The following is a 21,430-nucleotide window of genomic DNA, read 5'->3' on the forward strand; positions in this document are numbered from 1 at the left end:
CGCTTCTTTTCAGATTTTCACTTGTTTGATGTTTGACTGACAAACCTTAGAAAACTTTCCAAAACCAAAGTAAAAAAAAATAGTTTTCACTATAATATTCTTCTTTTATTTATTGCAATTTATAACACATATAAAGCAATAATAGTTTCTTGTCCTTTCATGTTAAATCTACAGACACAATTAAAATGTACAGATATTTCTTTGTAATTATAATTGTTAAATTTGATTCATATAGTGATAATCCTTTTTTTTTGTAATCCATTCAATATATTTTAAATACCTCATTATAAATATTGCATAATGTATGGATTATGATGTTTTAAATTCAAAATTTCAAAAACCAATTTAAAAAAAGCCTAAAATTTGAAAAATTCTATATGCTATTTTTTTGTCTAAATTATCATTCAGTTAAATACGACCGCTCTAAAGTCAAAAATTATGCTAGTCCTTCTAACTGTTTGAACTTATATTTTTTATTTATCGTCCGAAATGCAAAGATTCTACATAATTTTATAAAATATTCTTGTGTGTGTGCCTAATATATATTTTTTCCCTTCGATTAATTGAGAAGTGAGATATTTTGTAAGATTATAAAGAACTTTTTTTCTTTTAAATTTGATAGATATTCTCAATTTAGTGTTTTTTCTGGTTTTTTGCCTTTCATTTCCATTATTTTACTAATTATATAATTTTTTTTCATCTTTTAAATGGAATAATATAATTTATTATAATTGTTTTTCTTACCACTTTTTTTCATGACTCATTTGGTGAGTTTGTTGTCACTGCCCTTAGATTGATATTTTATTAATTATGACATTTTGTTTAACGATCTAGAGACGAATATTTTTAATGTATTTTCTTTTCTTTTTTTTATTCTTTAGTAAAAACGCACATTACTCTTTTACATCAATCCCATTTGAGAATTTTTTCAATAACAAATATCGCTACCGTCGTTTTTTTTCTTTAATTTCTTTTATACCGCTGCAAAGTCACATTTTTTTTTGTTTTATCATCCACACTCCAAGGGGGATGTCATCGAAAGAAGTGAGTACATTTTGCAAGATTGAATTTCTGAGTATCTTTTGATCTTGAAAAATTATTGCGGTCTGGAGAAACCTAACTTAGACAGTCATTGAAAAATAAAATCCATAAATTGCTGGTGAAAAATTATTTGTTTATTTTGATATAAATCTTGCTGATATCAAAATCGTATCCCACGATACTGTGAATCATGGTGAATCCCTTGCAACTTCTCACAAAACTCACTGAATCATTCGATGACAAGCATCTGGAGTTTCACATTTAAAATTGAGGGAATTTATGGGGAAGGGGAAATGTGTAAAGAATGCACAATGTGGCATCACTTCGGTGGAAATTTCAAATACAGGATGATCACCTCTTTGCAAAAAAAAACCATCAACAGAAAACAACAACAATTCAATGTGCGCAGGAACTTGAGGAGTAACAAAATTTTAACAAGATTTTATTGGAAGAAATCGAAACAATTTCAACAAAATAAAACTCAATTAAAGAATTGTTTTGTTGAAAATTTTTGTGATTCAAAATCAACTTTGAATCACTCATTTTAACTTTCTTTCTTCTTTACTGTTCGTGTGGACAAAAAAAAAACATAACAAACCCTCAGTAATGTCCATGAGAATCACTTGAAAATGAATTTATCGCAAATCGGGATTATCATTAGACTGCTTCTTAATCCTCAGGAGGATTGTTGTGTACCACTGATCGAGTCGGGAGATACTGTCGTAGTCCTTAACTGTCTCAGTGAATCCCTCGATGTTCTGTTCCTCAAGGTGCTCACACAGAGTCTAAATATTGAGAAAAAAGCAAGGTCTTTCCTTAGCTTGAGATTCCCAATATAAATCAAAATTTACTAAAATTCGATTTGAACTAAATTGGATTATTTTTAACGTTTGCTAATTGCAAAATATTTTTGATAATGATTAGTAAATCAATTTTATTGTCCCTCATTTTTCAAAACTATGGCTCCGGCACACCTTTTAGATCAGTAAAATTTCACAAAGTCAAAATTGACGGCCCTTTCTTTCTCAAACATTTTGTATATGTCTATCTCTCTCTCACTCACTCTTCTTCTTTTTTTGAAAGTTATAACAAATTCAATTTGGTTCAACCTAATTTTCAGTGCAAGAGAATGGGATAGACATATCCAAATTGTTTGAGAAAGAAAGAGATGTGAATTTTGATTTCGTGAAATTTTACTGATCTAAAAGGTGTGTCGGATCTAAAAGGTGCCAATTTAAATTTGGCAATTTAAATTGAGAATGAAGATTTATGGCGCTGGCACAACTTTTCAATTGAGTGAAATTCAATCGATTGAAATTTTACCTCTTACTGAAATAAGATATGTTTGTCTCTTTCTATCAAATGAAAATTGAAATGTCAATTTCATTTTCAATTTCAATTTGAAATTTCATTTGACAGAAAGAGACAGCTGTATCTGATTTCAGTTTGAAAGAGTAAGAAGTAAAATTTCAATCGATTGAATTTCACTCAATTGAAAAGGTGTGCCAGCGCCATTAGCTTTGAACTTTTTATTAATTTTTTATACTGACTAAAATTGATTACTGATGATGAAATTTGATTTATTTCTAGTAAAATTTGAGTTTTGAGTTGACCAAAATTGATTACTTAACTGATGTGATGAATGAATTGAATTTATTTATTAATAAAATTCAATTTTTACAAACGAATATTTGATTTTTGTATTGATCAAAATTCATTTGTTTAGCGACTATTAAATTTGATTTTAATTACTGATCAAATTTGATTTTCAATCTAAGCAAATACGATTTTTGTGCTCAACAAAATGATTTATTAACAAACAACAAAATTCGATTTTTTGGCTGACCAAAATTGATCTTTTTATCGAGTATTAAATTTGATATGCTTACTTATCAAAACTATTTTTTTATAATGCAAAAAATTTGATATTTGTGCTGACCGAAATTTATTTATGTATTTACAAATAAATCGGATTTGTGTAATGATAAAATTTGATTTTTGAAGACCAAAATTTGACTTTTTTCTAAGATTATATTTTTGTTCTGACAAAAATTGATTTGTTTAGCGAGTAATTTAATTTGATTTCCTGACTGATCGAATTTATTTATTTATTCTTTAAAAATTATTTTGCCTTGACCAAAATTGATTTCTTTATTGGCGACAAAATTTAATTTATTTATGTCTCTGGCACACCTTTTAGATCAAGAAAATTTCATGAAATAAAAATTCACATTCCTTTCTTTCTCACACGCTTTGCATTTGTCTATCTTATTTTTCCGCACTCCAAATTCGATTGAGCTAAGTTGAATTTAGAGTTATGTTTAATAGAAGAAGAGTGCAAAAGAATAATATAGACAAATGCAAAGCATATGAGAAAAAAAGGGATTCGAATTTCGACTTTATGAAATTTTCCTGATCTAAAAGTGTTCCGGAGCCATTATACTGATAAAATTTGATTATTTTAGTAAATGAAACTTGATTTTTAAGCTGACCGAAATTAATTTGTTTACCGACTACTATATTGTGCCTCTGAACAAAATTCACTTGTTTAGCGGCTACTAAATTTGGTCTCATTATTGGAAACCAAATTTAATTTAGTTACTGATAAAATTTGATTATTTTTTACAAATTCACTTTTTGAGCAACCAAAAACCATTTTTTATCGATCAGAAAATTTGATTTATTTACTGATCAAAACTGAAAAATTGTCTGTTTACTTACAACTGAATTTGATTCATTTAGTGGGAAAAATTCTAATTTTCACAAACCAAAATTTGAAACATTTATAAACCAAATCTTTTTTAAACTAATTTTATTTTTGTATTAATCAAAATTGGTTTGTTTACAGAGTAATTAAATTTGATTTATTTACAGGTAAAATTAAAATATTTTCAAACCGAATTTGGTTTTTATGGTGCCCAAAATCGATTTGTTTAACGACTACTATATTTAATTTCTTTACTGATCAAAATATTATTGTTTAGCGGCTACTTAATATAATTTCTTTACTTGTCAAATTTAGTTTTAGAAATTTCAATTCTACTGACCAAAATTGATGTTTTAATGGCGACAAAATTTAATTCATTCTCTGATAAAATTAGATAATTTTTGCAAACCAAATTAAATTTCCCTAAGTGACGACAAAATTTTGATTTATTTACTGATTAAATTTAATTTTTTTGCTAAAGAAATTTATTTTTTTCTGTTTGATTTTTGTGATAACCGCAATATACATGGTTACCGGCTTATTTGATTTTTTACTGATAAAATTTGTTTTGCTATCCAAATTTGATAATTTTAAGCCACTAAAATACAAACTTTTACTCAAAAGCGATTGAATTGTAAATATAACAATCGGGATTTATAAAATATTGTGAATAGTTTATGTCGTACAGAAAGAAGAAAAATATTTACGGTCAAACTTCATATTTTTTAAATTGCTAAATGAAATTTAATTACTTTTCTTTAAAGGAGGCAACCAACTTGCATCAGGATGCGAAATTTGGCGACATTGATTTTATTTAGTTAAATTGACCAGATCAGAATTAGGCTCTTTCAATGGTTATTATTATAATTCATTTTTATTCAGATCTTTCATGCTCAAAAATTTTAAATATTAAAAACAAAACGAATGATAATTTTGAGAAAGTTAAAAATCTTAAAAAAAAAAAGAAATTTATATGATCAAAGTAAAAAAAAATAGAGTATTTTTCCTGAGAGTTGCAAAAAGCTAATTTTTGATAATCCAAAAGCTGCCAAATCGAATTAATAAATGAATAAATAAAATTAACTCACCTTAACTAGCTTAAATTCGCGCGAGTCCTGGAATGCTGGGTATTGCTGGGCGTACTTCTCGATGGCGTGCTGTGCATTGAGCAGATCAACACTCAGATGGCACAGAGCGGCACGGAAGTAGTACTCCTTTGCGCTGTACTTCAGCAACGAGCTCTCCAGGCACGAACTGGCCACTTGCTCGTAAATCTGAATGGCCTTCTCGTAATCCTCCAGCTGAGCTGCATACTGCGCCACTTTCAGCATGCACTTGTTGGCCGAACTGGTAGACTCCTCACCCTTGAAGTAATCCGCAGCTTGTTCGTAATGTTGAATGGATCGTTGCTGATAAAAAAGGCAAAAATTATTCTCATTATTCCTCTGTCAAGTGCATTCCGCCGTATCGATTCAACTTTGAACTTTGATGTCAACACAGCAGGGTCACCGCGAAAGTTCGTGTGTTTTTCTTTATTTTAGAAATTTTAATAAGTTTACGTTTTTTTAGCAAATTGATTAATAAAATTAATTTATATTTTAATTTGTTCACTGAGAGAAATCCGAAAAAGTTAAAATAACATTCCGAAAATGTTTATTTTCCCCTGCAGTATTGATCCAAAATCGGTGTAAATATTACCCTTTTTAGGTTTATTGGGGGTTAAAGTTAACCTTTTTCATCTTAATTTTACCCTTAAAAAGGTGTAAAATTAACATTAAAAAATGTTGACATATTTTTACGCCCAAAAAGTGTTAAAGTTATGAGGAAAAAAAGTTAATCGCACCCCCGTTTTTTTCTCAGTGTACGCACAGATAAGGTTGTCTGAATTACAATTCACTCGTTTTTACGAAACCGTCAGGTTGGTGAATCAGGTTAATGTCAGCAAGTCCACTTGCCATTGACGTGGCCCATTTTTGGGCAAGACATGCTTAATGTTTATGCCTCGACACGATTAATAATAATAATCGGTCATAAATTTAGCTTGCTCTTCCTGTATTCGTGTTTTTAACCTCTCACATTATTTAATACGGCCTATAAATAATTTTCAACAAATTCAGCAGATACTCGGCAAATTGAGCAGATAATTCAGCAGACGTTTCGATAAGAGTTGAAAATTTTGAAGTCCTGGTTCTTAGGTAAAGTTATTTTAAGTCCCACAAATGCATAGCCCAGAATAGCAAATCTTGATCTTGAAAATAAAACACAGCTGGAAATTTTGATCTACATCTTTTTCTCGGAATTGAGGCAATTATTTCCCATCCACAATATTGATTTTTCTTTTATTTTAGAGAATTTTCAGCAAAATCAGAAATCCAAGAAAATCAAAAATCAAAAACGAAAAGAGGGAATAATGCGTTACGAGTTGCTGAAACCGAGTAAAACTGCCAATGGATATCACTATGGATGACAACAGGTGAATTTGACCGTTCCAGAATATTGCAAACGGATAACATTCCTTTCACCGTCCAGAATACCATCAAACCCCTAAAATTGAATGTGCTACCGCCGGTTTCGCTAGATATTTTTTATTTAAATTCTTAAGTGTGTTTCTTACATAATCACACCTATTCTATATTTTTATCATTAACTTGTGATGTGGATGATCAGTAGATCTATTCATTATAAAAAAAGATTTATTATAAAGCTTGTTTTTCTAAAACGCGGATTTCGTATTTATCCAAAAAGACGAGAGAAAATAGTGTCTTGCGGTAAACAAAACTTTCCATGGTGTATTTAATTATCCATTGTTGAAAATAAAGCATCCGTTTTCACGAAAAAAAAACGATCAAATTTATTCTATGGGGACACTTCCGGTAATCTCCAGTGGAAATTTATTTCGCCTCAAGAAAAACAAATTTTCTGTCTTGCCCAGAGCTTTCGGTCCATATGTCGACCTTCTTCAGTGGTCGACTAGACTATGTCTTTTGATTTCCTTAAGTTCGTTATTTTTGGAAAAATAGAGGATGTATAAACACATGTGTACATGTATAGTAAACAAAAGTTATTGTGCGTTGAGCATAAGGCTGAAGTAAACACGAAGATCTGTCATATTTCTCGTAAGCAATTGCAAACAGAGAATTTTCAACAAAGCAATTTTAACTCAAATTATGCAAATTATATTCAAAATTTAACGTATTTAGTGTTAAAATCTTCCAAAAACAACAAATATTTAGATAGAATTCATTATTCATCAAATATTGAAATAAAAATCCATAATTTTAAGCAATTTAAATTTAGTGTCCCAATTTTACCCTCAAAGTGTCCAAATTTAGAAACTATCCAAAATTATGAGCTCTTCCCCTAGTTAAGACCATTTCAAGATTACTTTTTTTTGACTCGATTCCTTCGATTCTCTCTATAACTTAAGCCGCAGGAATACTGTAAATAATGTTTTCGATACGAAATATTAACATAGTTCATACCACAGAGGCTGAGCTATTCAGAAAATATTTTTTCTCAATACTAAGCATTGTGAATAACTTATTGACTTGCATGACAATAACTTCTTGCGATTACAGACCCCTTTTTCTTCAAAAATTCCAACGAAACTTTTTAGGCCCCGAACTTTTGCGATGACCTGCATATCAAGTGGCTTTGTAACTAAATTGATAGAATTCCACTAATTTATAGATAAAAACCAATACTTGGTCCTCAAAAACACTTTTAAAGAGGTTTAAAAACCATAAATGTTTTTGTTCAAATTAATTTGAATTCAGCAAATTAAAATGTTAAAATTTCTCATTAATTTTAATTTTATTGCAGTTAAAAAAATAATCTTTTAAACATCTTAATTAAAACTATTATTTGTAGCCATAAAAAATAAAATAAATATAGTGGTTAGTGATAAACTTGCATGAACTGAAGCTTCAGTATCGGGTAGAAATTTATTGTAAGCAGCTTTAACAAGCTTTTAGTAACTGATTTGAGTCAGATTATTAATAGTTCGTCTGAATTTACGATAAAATATTTTAAATTTGTCCTATGACATTGTCATATGAAAGAGAATCACCCTACTGACTGTGGGAAATTTCAAGATCATGCTCAAGGGAATTTAAAAATAAAATATGAAAAATCATAGTAATAGCATAGGACCGTAAGACCACTTTAAAAGAACAATGTCTTACTTTCAGTATCCAGTAACTTTCCCATTCCCGCCCATTTCTCCCAAGTTCTACTAAAAGAAGCCCGATAGATCGATAGAACTGCAACTTACCAAATCATTCGCTTCGTTCTCAAATAACTCAGCGATGCTCTGATGGTGCTTGGCTGCCATCGTGAAGCGCCCCATGTCTGTGTAGATGTCGATGGCTTTCAGAAGGCATGCGACGGCCTCATTGGGGTCAGTCTTCTTGTAGCAATTGGACGCATCGACGTAATTTGTGGCAGCATCGTGACGTGATCCTGCTTTTGCGTGAAGATTGGCAGCTTCGCAGAAGGCCTTTCCGGCCGAAGACCACTTCTTAGCCATCTTGAACATGTTGGCAGCACGCTGGTAGCATTCCACAGCATCCTCAACACGACTTGAACCGCCTCTGCAAAGAAAATCCAACGCAATTGATTCCCAGACATTTTAATGCGTGATGAAATTGGGATGAGTCATTGGTGTTTTGAAGGGGAATTTCTCCAACAATCTCAGTAGGAAGAACAAAAAGTCTTTTGTCCAGAGAAGCTCTGGGCAGACAAAAAGGTCAGGAAGTGTGGAAAAGTACTGGAGAAAAAGGGGAAAACATCTGAAACAAAGCTTTCTTTTGTGGAGGAGGGTGACATTGGGCCGCAAAAACAAATCTCCTGGAATTTTGTCATCTGACCAACTCACCCAAATAGCGATCCGAGGAAACCCTTTGAATTGAGCTTCTTCTCTGCCTCCGCCATCAATTGGAGGGCTTTCTGCTCATTATCAGCCATTTTTCACCACAATTTTCCACAGATTTTTCTCTCCACCAAAAATGTCTTTATTGATTTTCTTTCACAAATCTTCTTTTTCTTCACCGAACTGACACACAATCGATTTTCCCACTACGTGGCGCTAAAATCAACTAAAGATACGCAGCCTAAAACGCAGCTCAAAATGTCAGAGTAGGGAAAAAAACACAGAAAGGGAAAAGTGAATGAAATTAAGAAATTTTTAATAATTAATGCGCGGAAATAGAACCAAATGAAGTGATATCATCGATTTTTGGGTTGAGTCACAAGTGTAGATTAGTGTGTATCAGGAGTTGGGTGAAAATTCAGGTGAGTTTGACTGCAAAATGTGCAAATTCTTCCACAAAATTGACCTTTCCAAGAGGTGAAATCCAATTGTGTTTCTATTTTCTCCCCAAATTCGCCGATAATTTCCACAGAAAGCCACTCTTTTTGCTCGAGGCCATGTGCCGGCTGGGCATTGGATACTCATAGTCCACTATCTCTATCCATTATCACTCGAAAGGGGCTCAAAGTACTAAACAAAGATATTCTGCGTGAGATTATTGTTTACCCTGAGATAAGACATTTGTAGATTTAACAAATGTTTGGCCTTTGACTTCCAAAATTAACTAAGTATTTTGTCATAGCAATTTTTAGGCCTTAAACCACTTTGTGTAACAAGAGAAGCAAAGAATGGGTAAAATCGAAGAAATAATGAGGTTTTAGCCAAATAAATTGTAAATAGGGGAGACTGGGGCAAAAAGTCACAAAACGGATATTTTATTTTTTTTACAAGCTACTCGAGCGCTTCAAAAATTTCTAATTAGCGCAGTTTTATAGGAAATTTACTGCTCTATAACTTTGTGAAAGTCATTTTCCTCTATTTTGTAAGGAAATACGTTTATCGAGCCAATTTCTAAAAGGTAATTTTATAACTATTCTCAAAAATGCTGGGCAAATAGTACCAGACATTTGGTATTATCATATTTTGATTCGCTTCATTACAGGCTTCCGTAAATTTGAAAAAATACCTAGAGGACATTTCATAGAAAATTTATTCATTTATTTACACCTTTGTTAAAACACCGTTTTCTCTATCTGAGCGAGAAAAGCGCATTTTAAGCAATTTTACAAAAAAAAAAAGCACAGACACACAAAAGACTGCAAATCGTTTGACCAATGCAAACAACAAGCGGCGACACATAGCATTGACGTTTCTTTTCACCGTGACGTAAGACATCAGAAATTGTTTCGGTTTTTGTTACTTTTTACCCCAAGTGGCCATTTTTAGTAAAAGAATTTCTGGAGAAAAGAACTATTGTGAAGTTCTAAAATAGGTAGCGGATTCGTATTCAAAGAATCCAAATTATTTAGAAAATATTCACCAGTGCATCAATTTTGGGAAATAAGTAGGTAATAATTGTTATCTTCTGCAAGGAAAATATTTCAAAAATAGAGCTAAAAATTTCGATATTTTTTATTTTCTAAATTCCTTGTTAAAATTCTAAGAAACTTACGACATTGAAGAAGGTCTATGGAGGCTATCTATAGAAAAAAATTTGAGCCGCTATCTTTTTTACCTTGGAAGATATTGAATTTTGAAATTTTCGATTTGTGACTTTTTGCCCCAGTCTCCCCTACCCCAACCCCTTATTAATCCATTTGCATTTTATGCATATACTACACTTAATCCTCTAAGAACCAGCGGGACACCAATGTCTAAAAAACAAAAACCACTTTGTCTCTGGCTATTCAGGGGTTCTCTAGTCATTTGAATTATTTTAAGATTTCTAAGAATTGCCTTTTTAAAAAATTCTGACGTTTCTGCCTACAAGGCTAGGGTAAATTTTCTTTAAAAAGGCATTTTTTTAAAGAAATTTCTCCTAGTGTGTAGAGTAGAGGCTTTTAGGGAAAATTTGTCATCGCGTCGATTTTGATAATATTTTCCTTCATACTTTTTTCTGCTTTGAATTCTACTTTTCCGCATATTTTTTTTTTGGATAGTTACTCTTTATAGTCTGTTTAAGTAAATGGTCCCCTTGATAGATTTTTTTCTTTTCACAGAAATCATATATTATTATTTAAAGAACCAATTTCAAAATATGAACCTTCTGTCTCCTATAAGCAATAGTACTAATGTCCTATTACATTGCATTGTTTGAGTGGGTTAAAATAGGGGTCTCAGTCAAAACTACGAAAGAAAAAAATACTGAAATCCAAAAAATCCTGAAAGCCAAAACCCCGAAAGGTTTTTCCCTCAAAGGGAAATTTTCAATTTTTAGATTAGAGGAATAATTTCACACATTATCCTCCATGTGATTACGACATTTTCTGAGCTTTAAGGTGTCTACGCATTGAGAACAATTTTCGTCAAAAATTGCTTTTTTGAAGGAAATTGGCTGCAGTACTGTAGGCAGAAACGTCAAAATTCTGTCAAAAATGCAATTTTTGATGAAAATTGCTCCCAATGTGTAGATGCCTTTAGTCATTCGGAATTTCGGCTTTTGGGATTTTGGCTTTTGGGATTATGCCCATTTTGTGATTTTAGCGTTCGGAATTTTGGCTACCAAAAAAAATTGTATTTAAAAAATTGTACTGGGACATGAATCCATTAATAAATAAATAAAATAAAAAATACCATACAGCTCTCTGCTATATCCGCCACTTATTATGCGGCAGACAGCTGCCAAAAATTGACGGTTGATGTATCTAAAATCTTTTTTTTTTTAACTAAATACGCGGTTTCTCAATTGTGAATTTAAATGTTATATTGATTTTATCAAAGTTTTTGCTGGGGGAGACCGGGCAGAATTGGCCACGTACAGTATTAGATAGTGGTATCTTATTGTTTGCCTGCGAAGGAATATTGAGGAAACCACTCTTTATTCGAAATATATACATAACCTTCCTATTCATTGAAATATTTATCAGCCTCATACAAAATTTTTTTGTACAAATTATACGCAATGAAAAATTTCATTTGGTAGCTAATTCTACCCCGGTCTCCCCTACATAAATGTGATAATAAATGAAGCGAAAACACACCACGAAGAAAGTTCTGTTGTTCTTATACAGGCAATAAATTCATAAAAATATATAAACTGTTAACCGTTCAAAAATATAAATGACATCACCGATCGATAACGCCGGAGAGAACTGTGTTTATCCAAAATACGAACATTTTAAAATTCGATATCTTGTTTGATAAAAGGGACCTTGTCTTTAAATTTTAACTCTACTTAGCCTTTATACCTCCTCATACGTTTAACGTTTTAATTTAAAAAATTTAAGCAAGAAATATGTAAAATAAAAAGTATTGAAATTTTGAGCACTTTTTTTTAAAGAATTCTTTCAAAAGACATATTTATTTTTCTCAAATTACTTTCTAAAATTTTAACCGCTGTGGGTCAAGGATGACTTAGATCCGCTGCACACGAGTCGGTTATTCGTTTTAAGATTTTCCAAATAGTTATCCCTTAAGTACTTCTTTTATGAGAAACAACGACTCACGTGAAAGAAGGTCAGTTTTATCAATTTCGCACAGGAGATTACCTGCTAATGGTTTATTCTATTTGTTAATTTAATAATTAATTTGTTCAGATTTTGCGGCTTTGCAAAACCCGAAAAAAGGGCGGGAGAATGACTTGAGGTTGAGAGACAAATTTGCATGATTGATATCTTGTGTCTTGGAACTAAGCTATAGAATTTCTCAAGGGCCTAAATAAAATGATTGAACGTTCCATAGGAGAACTACGCCTTCTCGTAAGGAAATTTTTCAGACAACTAATATTGTTTTTTCTTAAACGAGATTGAGGTTTTCAGTTCTAAACTTTATAGAAGAGTGCAGCTAATGTCATTGGATAGACTATAAACACGCTTGGCTTTAAAAATTTCTTGTGATCGAGAAGTATTGAACCTGACCATTGTCTCTGGTCCACTTTTTAAGATAAGTCGTGTTTTTTTCTTCAAGTTGCTGCAATTTTTCCAAAAACCAATATTTCTTAAAAATTATATGTGCTCTTAAAGACAACGTAATCTAGGTAGCTATACTGAAAATTTCAAATCAATCGATTAAAAATTACTGAAATACTACTGCTAGTCGCAAAGCATCTCAAAACAAAAAACGACCCTCAATCAGCGCACTGCTATATTGTCATTTTGTTTTTAAAATCGATTAAAGAATATTTTTGTATTCCTCAAGACATCTGTAAATAATCCCGGAAAATTTCATATTGACGACCGATTTACTAGCAGAATCACAAAAAAATAACAAAATTTAAGCCGTTCTGATGGATATCACCCCTTAACTATATGGCTGAATAACAATTTTATAATAAGTATAATTACTTTTTTTTACTGTAGAAAAATTGCCGTGTAGATAATAGATGTATTTTCGGAGAGGGAAACTCCGTCCGGATGCGGCAACACTGTTTGTGGAGTTTTCAACCCAGGATCAAAAACTACCTCTTCTTCAGAGCTTTCGACACGCTCCGTGTCTTCCTCAGTGATCGAGTGTTGTCAGAGATCTGTGGGTTTCGTTGGGTAGGGGACGTTTTGCATTGGTGGGAAGGTTCTAGGATGTTCACAAAAGATCTCAACGGATGCACCTGACACTCTTTGGTCATTCGGGGACAACTGAAGTTTTTCAGAAAAACTTTAGTTGTCCCCGAATGACCAAAGAGTGTCAGGTGCATCCGTTGAGATCTTTTGTGAACATCCTAGAACCTTCCCACCAATGCAAAACGTCCCCTACCCAACGAAACCCACAGATCTCTGACAACACTCGATCACTGAGGAAGACACGGAGCGTGTCGAAAGCTCTGAAGAAGAGGTAGTTTTTGATCCTGGGTTGAAAACTCCACAAACAGTGTTGCCGCATCCGGACGGAGTTTCCCTCTCCGAAAATACATCTACTTTTTTTTAATATCACGAATTCTAACGGATTTATTATGTTCTTCTATTCAATACAATTTCATCTTTCATGTCTATAGGCTTCTGTACCTTTCGTGCAACCAATGCCGTAAAAGTGTTACTTGAGTGACAAAAATATGCAAAACGTTTCTTGAAATATTTAGTAAAAAAAAGTAAAGATTAGTAAAAATAATTATATAAATTAAAAATATTACAATGTTAGCAGACTAAAGTGAATGACAAACAACTAAACATTAGTTAAATGCCAATGAAGAAAAATCTTATTAAGATTGGCATATTAGTTGATTTTATTATTATTATTATTATACTCAGATACTTTTACACAAAAGTTAGTAGTTGATTAGTTGATTTTACAAACCATTTTACCGAGTATTCCCAAATCAAAGCATTACTAGTAGGTGTTACTTCGCATTTGCAGATTCCCACGTGGAAAGGCATGCAAATAGATTGCAGGTGGTGAAAAATCAATCATGTTTGCGGGTGTGAGAAATTTTTTATCACGCCACAAGCGAAAGTTTATCGTTGGTGGCGTGATTGTTGGCGGAAGTGTTCTTGCCCTGCGTTATGCCCAACGGAAACTGCGTGAGTTCCAGGAGGAGCAGGCGCGAGAATTTCTGGAGAAGACACGGCGGCTGCAGCACTTTGAATCCACGGAGAGAACCTGCAATCAAACAATTATGGGCATAGCGCCGAGTGTCTTTGAGGAAATCACTAAGATTCTCAGTACAGAAGACATTCTGGAGCAATTGAGGAAGAAGCCGGACAACAAAAAGGAATTGTGGGAGGAGATGAAAGTTATCTCCTTCACGCGTTTAACTACAATGGTTTATGCGTCGTCTATTTTGGTGGTGACGCTACGGATTCAGTTGAGTCTGGTGGGTGGATATTTGTACAGGGATTCCACCAAGGCCACTTCATCGGCAATGTGCGTGACTCCGGATGTGAGGCAGATGTATCTGGCATTGATACAGCATTTCCTGCGCGACGGACTCAAAGATCTCAGTCGATTGATTGAGGGCAAAGTGAGGCACATCATGAAGGACTACGATCTCAAGAGGAAGCTCACAATTGGAGATATTGAGCAGATTTTCTGGTCCATTCAGATGGCAGTTAATAACGATGCCCAGAATCCCAACACTCAACTGGCCAGGTAAGCGATTATTCAATAAATGTAAAGGAATTATTATTTAACCCTCTGATATGCCCTTACCGCCCTTATGTCGGCTTCAGACTGGAGGTTTAGCCCAGTTCCCGAAGGTTTCAAAAATATAAATAACATGCAATTTTATTGATTTTTCAAAAACTAATGGATCTTTTGTCTTTAATATTTAATCCCAAACAACAATTCCCTAAAAAAATCATGCCTGATAAGGAATTAGAGGAGTTAAGCCAGATGGCTAAGCCTTAGGTCTGAAGCCCGTATTACAAAAGAAGTCTGAATTCCGGGATTAAAATCGAAATCCGAGATAAAGAAAATTTAAATATTTTGATATGTGAAAATAGAGAATTTCAGTTCAATTAAAATAAAAAAAAGGATTTTACAAAATATCAAAATTTTAAAATTGTTTTTTTTTCGTGTAGTTTTTGATAAAAAATGTTAAAATTTTAATTTATTTATTATATAATTTTTCCAATTTTCTCTCTTTTCTTGCATTCAGACTAAATTAATTATCTAATTTGAATTAATTTAGGGATTTTAAAGAGATATTGAAATTACTCATTCTCATTCTCAGCCTAATAAAATAGGTGAAAATTTTAATTCAAACGGGAAATTCAGGCCGGTCAATTTTTTTTTATTTTGACCCCTTATAGCTCAAGTCAAGCAAGTCAGAAGTGGTTGAGTTTCTTTTTTATTTGGCAAGTAAGGCAAAGGCGTAGCCAAGATTTTATTGGTCAAATTGGAAGAATGTCCTTAAATGAAACCTCCCATTGAACTCAAAGAACAATAGTTTTCTCAAAAATTTACAAAAAAAGCAATTACAAACAAAAATTCTTGTTAAAACTCTTGAAAAAAAAAGATCCATTTGGAAACTGTTTTTCATAGAAATTCTGATTCTTTAACCGATTTCTGCACCGATTTTTACGATTTTGACGGATTTAGACAAAGGAGTATAAAAACATTCTCAAAGATCTGAGTGGCTTTTTGTTGGAGGATATTGCGTTTTAAGTTTGAAAAAATATTCTTAAACCAAAAAATATTTTACACTTTTTACAAAAAATTGTAAGAGAAATTAATCGTACAGTTTTTTATGCCCACTGTTTATCGAATTTTCGTTTTATTTCTTCAATTTCCTTATATTATTTTAACGTAGTGCCATCGAGTATGAGATAAGGTAATACGGTAATCGAGAATTTGCGTAAGAATTGTAATGAAAATGCGTAAATTAACGAAATACGGTGAGCATTTTACTGTCAATGTTATTCTACCCTAAGGTGGGAATTGAGATAAAAATTCAAATCTAACCCTATTCTAATTATTTTGAGACCGAATGAGGAAAGTTCTATATTAGATATTTCCTAGAAGCTCTTCTAAAATGGCATTCCATAACTTTCTTTGAAAAAAGTTAATCAAAAACTTCCCCAAAGTTTTCTCAAAAGCTCTTTTAAAAATCATAAATTTTGTATAGCGTTTTTAGAACAAATCATCATAATTTGATTTTATTCTAAAATTAATTATTTGGATTTTTTAAACGCGCTAGACAGGCCTACGGCTTAAGCCGAGAGTTGGCTTAGTGGGAAACTTATAGAATGTAGTCTAATCATTATTTTGATTACGTTAAGCCGCCTCTTGGCTTATGTCGTAGGTGTTTCCAGCAAATAAAGCTTGTAAGAGTCAACAGAAGAGATTTTAAGACAGTAAAAACGCCTTGGTTGAAAAATTCATCAGGTGAACTAAAAATCTTAACATTCTTGAATTATTTTCGGTTTTATGCATTTTTTTTTTAATTTTCTGAACATCGTGATTGGGAAGAGGGACAATGGTCCATTCCCGCCATCCTCTACGACTTTGGGGGTGAATAAGTGTAAATTATATGTTATTTTAAGATTCATTTTTAATCAAAAATGGGAGAAAAAACTCAATCTCAAAACCGCCCCAATTTAAAAGTGCCCTTTTTGCCCCTAATTTAAAAAATTGGAAAATTTTCTTTTTGAAAATAACGCTCCTAGGGTAAATTGAGCTAATTCAAAACCTGCTCCAAATGGATATGTTTCGCTACTTCAAATGGAAACGTCATTGTTTCATGATAAATACAGTACTAAATTATTATATTTATATATTTTCTATACCACAGTTTCATTATTTAGTTAATTTTGCTCTAAATTAAGCGAAAATCCATTCATTTTCACAAATTTTAATTTGTTAATTTCTCAGACAAATTAAAAGTGTACCTTTTCACCATTGAATTTTTCATAGATCGACCATGTTTTCCAATGAAAAACACAATAAGGTGACTGTTGGTTATTCGTTTTTTTTTTTAACATTTATATCATATTTCTGACTAATATTAGTTAAATTAAATGCTAATCTTTATTGTTAATGGTACGTGAAGTTTTCAAATGAAATAATTACCTATTTCGTGAACGAAAAGGGTTTTTCTGTAGTGTCTCTAAATGCTTCAATAGGAAACCCCGGAAATATGATTTTTTTGGAGAGATTTTCTTATTGTTTTTTTTTTTTAATGAGAAAGGAGAAAAAACCAAGAATAAAAACAAATCCTGCACTCAGCAGCAAGTCAACAAGGTTTTGGAAGTCTTTCGTCGCGGTTTCAGTTACACTGTTTGTCTCCAATTAGAAAATTTCCCTTGTCTCCATTTGGATTAATATGTTTCCAATAGAAGCATTTTACACTCTCGTATTTTTCTTGTATTTAAGAAGTTTTCGAATTATACCTAAAGAATTTTCACTAAACAGTAGCATTCTAGAAGAGTCGAAGAGCAAATTTATGTAATTCTCTTCAGAAAAAATATGAAACTTAATGTGTTGAATCTTCTGTCAAAGTTAAAGCGTCTGGAAATGGTTTTGAATTAGGACATTTACCCTAGTAGCGGAATTTCGATAATCCAATGCCAGGGGAAGAAATTGTTTGTTATGTTATATCTGCTAACTTCAGTTTTAACCGTTAAGGACGATTGGAACACTGGTGTCCCATAAAGAAAATAATTTTTCCTGACTACCTAAAGCTATTTTTTTTCATATGTCTGTACATAATTGTAAAGTAGAAGGTTGAAGGAATCTAGAATATTTTTGCAAGTTTGTAGCTATTTTGCTATATAGTAAATATTTAAGCTCAAAAATGGCGAATTTTTAAATTCTCATAATTGATTTTATTTATTTTTTATATTTCTAATTTTTTTTATGCAAAACCCTTTTGGCAATAAAAACTACAATATTCATACATAATATTTTTCATTAAAACGAAAAATATTATTCAGAAAAATTACTTAAATTTTTGGGGTATTTTTGTCTCTATCGTTCATAGAAGCACAAAATACACCGAATCAGACTCTGTTGGACTATCCAAGGTTAGATGTAAGACTTATCAGTTTAGTTTTTATTGTTGATTTTCAGTCCGTAAAAAGTGTCTCGTCATTAAAGGGTTAAATCCTTTTTGGAGATATTCTAAATTAGTTCACACAATACGCTCATTAAGCTGAGGCACTAGCAATGAAACAAAAAACTAATTTTGTAGTATAAGACAAATTAAAAAAAAATCCGTCCCGTAAAAGTGAGATTTTTTTATTTATTTAATTTTTCTTTAGTGTTTTTTACGGTAATTTGTTAATATCGAGCAATATGAAAGTTTATCAAGTATTTTTGAAATAAGACATGTGCAAACAAAAAATCTAAATGATCAAAATTATGGCACAGAGTCTAGAGTCATAAAAACTGCGGCCGTCATAAAATTTGGAGGCAGATTTCTTGGTCTTTTTAAAGTTTTTTTTATGTCTTCATCAATTTATTTAATTATTTTGAGCAAGCTTAAGTTCAATTTTCATAAATTGAATTCCTGAAGAGTGAAAAATTTTATTGTGTATCAATAAAACTTGGCAATTTGGTTATTCAAGAAAATTGCAAAGGTATGAAGGCCCGGTAAGGGTTAAGGGTAGAATCTACGCACAATATTCAATAGGATTTATTCCCAACACTGAGAGAAATCCGAAAAAGTTAAAATAACATTCCGGAAATGTTAATTTTACCCTGCAGTATTGATCCAAAATCGGTGTAAATATTATGCTTTTTAGGTTTATTAGGGGTTAAAGTTACCCTTTTTCATGTTAATTTTACCCTTGAAAAGGTGTAAAATTAACATTAAAAAATGTTGATATATTTTTACACCTAAAAAGTGTTAAAGTTATGAGGAAAAAAAGTATATCGCACCCTCTTTTTTTTTCTTACACTGAGAAAAAAATAGGGTGTGATTAACATTTTTTCCTCAGAACTTTAACACTTTTTAGGTGCAAATATATATCAACATTTTTTAATGTTAATTTTACACCTTTTTAAGAGTAAAATTAACATTAAAAGGGGTAACTTTAACCCCCAATACACCTCAAAAGGGTAATATTTACACTGATTTCGGATCAATATTGCAGGGTAAAATTAACATTTCCGGAATGTTATTTTAACTTTCTCGGATTTCTCTCAGTGTAGTGAAGTAACTTTGTTAACTAAAAAAAAATCTGTAGGTACGTATTTCCCGAGGATGTCAATGGGAATGAAACCCTTATCAGGCTATTCACGGAGACCCTGGACCTTCTCGAGAGTGAGGAGGTTAGCAATCTGTGTACCAACAATATCAGTCGAGGATTCTCGATTGTTGTGGACTTCCTGGTGAGGTATTATACAGAGCCCAATGGAAAGAGGAATGGAGTCCTGTCGGAAGCCCACCAAGCAGTTGAGGAAGTTCCAACCACGTCAAAGGAGCAGCTGAACAAGGTTTTTGATATCAATAGTGTTGAAAGTCCTCTGGCGAAGCTCATTCCCATCGTCAATGGATTGGCTTCAAAGCACTTCAGTGAGAGTGCCAAGCCACAGAGTTTAGCTACATCACTGGTGATACTATTTCTTGTCTCGGACAAGATCAAAATTCTTGGCGCCAATGTCTACGAAGTTTTCAATCAGTAGACTTTCTTTCGCTATCTCCAAGGCGTCTCCACATTCCAATACTTAACCCTTTCACCAAAATGGTAATTAGAGTAAAAGTGTTTTTTTTTTATTTTAAATATTTTTACTTAAAAAATTCTACATTTTCTATTTGAAGTTTTGTAGAAAGGCTTTGGTTACAGGTAAAAAAATATAGATAAATAAATAAAAAATCGCCAATCTACTTGTACTAAAAGGGTTAAGTATTAATCTTTTCTCTCTTTCTGGTTATCTGGCAATATATCTGGGTATGTATGTTATGTCACTTCCTTTTTTTCTATATTTTTTATTTAAAAACTGTTCAACACATTTGTGAATGATAAAAATGTATTTTAATATGATCAATAGAATGAGAAATTGTGCTGTTTAAAAATAACATTTGTCTTATTAATTTGGCTTTATAAAAATTGAGTTGAAGCAGAGAATGCAAATTACAGGAAGGTGAGTCTTTGATGGAGAAAAGGTGATAAAAATTAATTTTAGAAGGTGCTATTGCTATTACAGGTATGTTTTTTTTCTTAGTTAAACTTATAAAAAAGATCTCAAGATTATTTGAAATTCGATAAAAGTTTACGTTTCTGTCGAGTAAGATATTCCCTGCTGAGTTGATCTTGACTTTTTTTACGGAATTCTTACTCATGCTAAAAGCATGGAGCGAATCTGTAATCACAAAAGCGAGTCAAAGTTCATGAACTTCATAATGCCGCGATATCTGGTTCTAACTGTGCGGTTTGAGAGGTTTGAGTCATCCAAATAAAGTTCAAGGGCTCACAAAACGAGCTTTCAAGAATTAATTACAAATTTGTTATAATAAAGTTAAGTTCTAAGTTAATCAAAATAGATGGATGTTGATCCAGTAAAAAGTTCTAATAACAAACAGTTCAAAATGTAATAATTCCAATTCTCTGATGTAAAGACAATTCAGCAATTCGCAAAAATTTCACTTTACTAAAACACTTTTTTTAAATTTTGAATTGAATATTTTAGTTTTTACATCCCCTACTAAAAGATCTGTCAATTTTAGATCACAAATTTCATTAGCGTAAATGTTCTAATTCAAAACCATTTTCAGACGCTTTAACTTTGATAGAAGATTCAACACATTAAGTTCATATTTTTTCTGAAGAGAATTACATAAATTTGCTCTGAGAAATAAATAATGCTGCAATAAATTTGCTTTGAGTGTAAAATACTTCTATTGGAAACAAATTAATCCAAATGGAGACAAGGGAAATTTTCTAATTGGAAACAAACAGTTTAAGTGAAACCCGCGACAAAGGGCTTCTTAAACCTTGGCTCTTGAGTGTAGGATTTGTTCTTATTCCTGCTCTTTTCTCCTTTTCCATCTGAGACAATAAGAATATCTCTCCAAAAAATCTTATTTCCGGTGTTTCCTATTGAAGCATTTGCAGACACTTCAGAAAAAACCCTTTTTTGTTCATGAAACAGGTAATTATTTTATTTGAAAACGTCACGTACTGTTAACAATAAAGATTAACACTTAATTTCACATAATTTTGCCAAAATTATTACATAGAGAATATAGAGAACAATGACCCTATTGTGTTTTTCATTAGAAAACATGGTAAATTGATGAAAAAAATGATGGTTAAAAGATACACTTTTAATTTTTCTGAGAA

At 31.9% G+C, this 21,430-nt stretch overlaps 2 protein-coding genes across 2 annotated transcripts; one reads left to right on the top strand and one right to left on the bottom strand.

The window, feature by feature from the left end:
- Positions 1–83: 83 nt before the first annotated feature.
- LOC129797928 (alpha-soluble NSF attachment protein) lies at positions 84–8,713 on the bottom strand. The gene is made up of 4 exons (XM_055840810.1): positions 8,625–8,713; positions 8,022–8,340; positions 4,837–5,157; positions 84–1,826 (listed from the first exon to the last, which is right to left on the bottom strand). Exons 1-4 carry the CDS (start codon positions 8,711–8,713, stop codon positions 1,677–1,679), a joined length of 879 nt encoding a protein of 292 aa, XP_055696785.1. The 3' UTR covers positions 84–1,676.
- A 224-nt stretch (positions 8,714–8,937) lies between these two features.
- LOC129797924 (peroxisomal biogenesis factor 3) lies at positions 8,938–20,163 on the top strand. Its single transcript, XM_055840807.1, has 3 exons — positions 8,938–9,040; positions 14,064–14,795; positions 19,334–20,163. The coding sequence occupies exons 2-3, from the start codon at positions 14,116–14,118 to the stop codon at positions 19,770–19,772; spliced, it is 1,119 nt and encodes a 372-aa protein (XP_055696782.1). The 5' UTR covers positions 8,938–9,040; positions 14,064–14,115; the 3' UTR covers positions 19,773–20,163.
- Positions 20,164–21,430: the final 1,267 nt, after the last annotated feature.

The sequence above is a fragment of the Phlebotomus papatasi genome, chromosome 1, assembly GCF_024763615.1.
Source record: "Phlebotomus papatasi isolate M1 chromosome 1, Ppap_2.1, whole genome shotgun sequence".
Lineage (NCBI taxonomy): Eukaryota > Metazoa > Arthropoda > Insecta > Diptera > Psychodidae > Phlebotomus > Phlebotomus papatasi.

Coding starts and splice junctions, on each gene's coding strand:
- LOC129797928 (XM_055840810.1), bottom strand. CDS start 8,713: ATGGCTGATAATGAGCAGAAAGCCCTCCAATTGATGGCGGAGGCAGAG. Junction 8,341..8,624: donor TTCCTCGGATCGCTATTTGG/GTGAGTTGGTCA, acceptor TTTTCTTTGCAG/AGGCGGTTCAAGTCGTGTTG. Junction 5,158..8,021: donor AGAACGAAGCGAATGATTTG/GTAAGTTGCAGT, acceptor CTTTTTTATCAG/CAACGATCCATTCAACATTA.
- LOC129797924 (XM_055840807.1), top strand. CDS start 14,116: ATGTTTGCGGGTGTGAGAAATTTTTTATCACGCCACAAGCGAAAGTTT. Junction 14,796..19,333: donor CCCAACACTCAACTGGCCAG/GTAAGCGATTAT, acceptor AAAAATCTGTAG/GTACGTATTTCCCGAGGATG.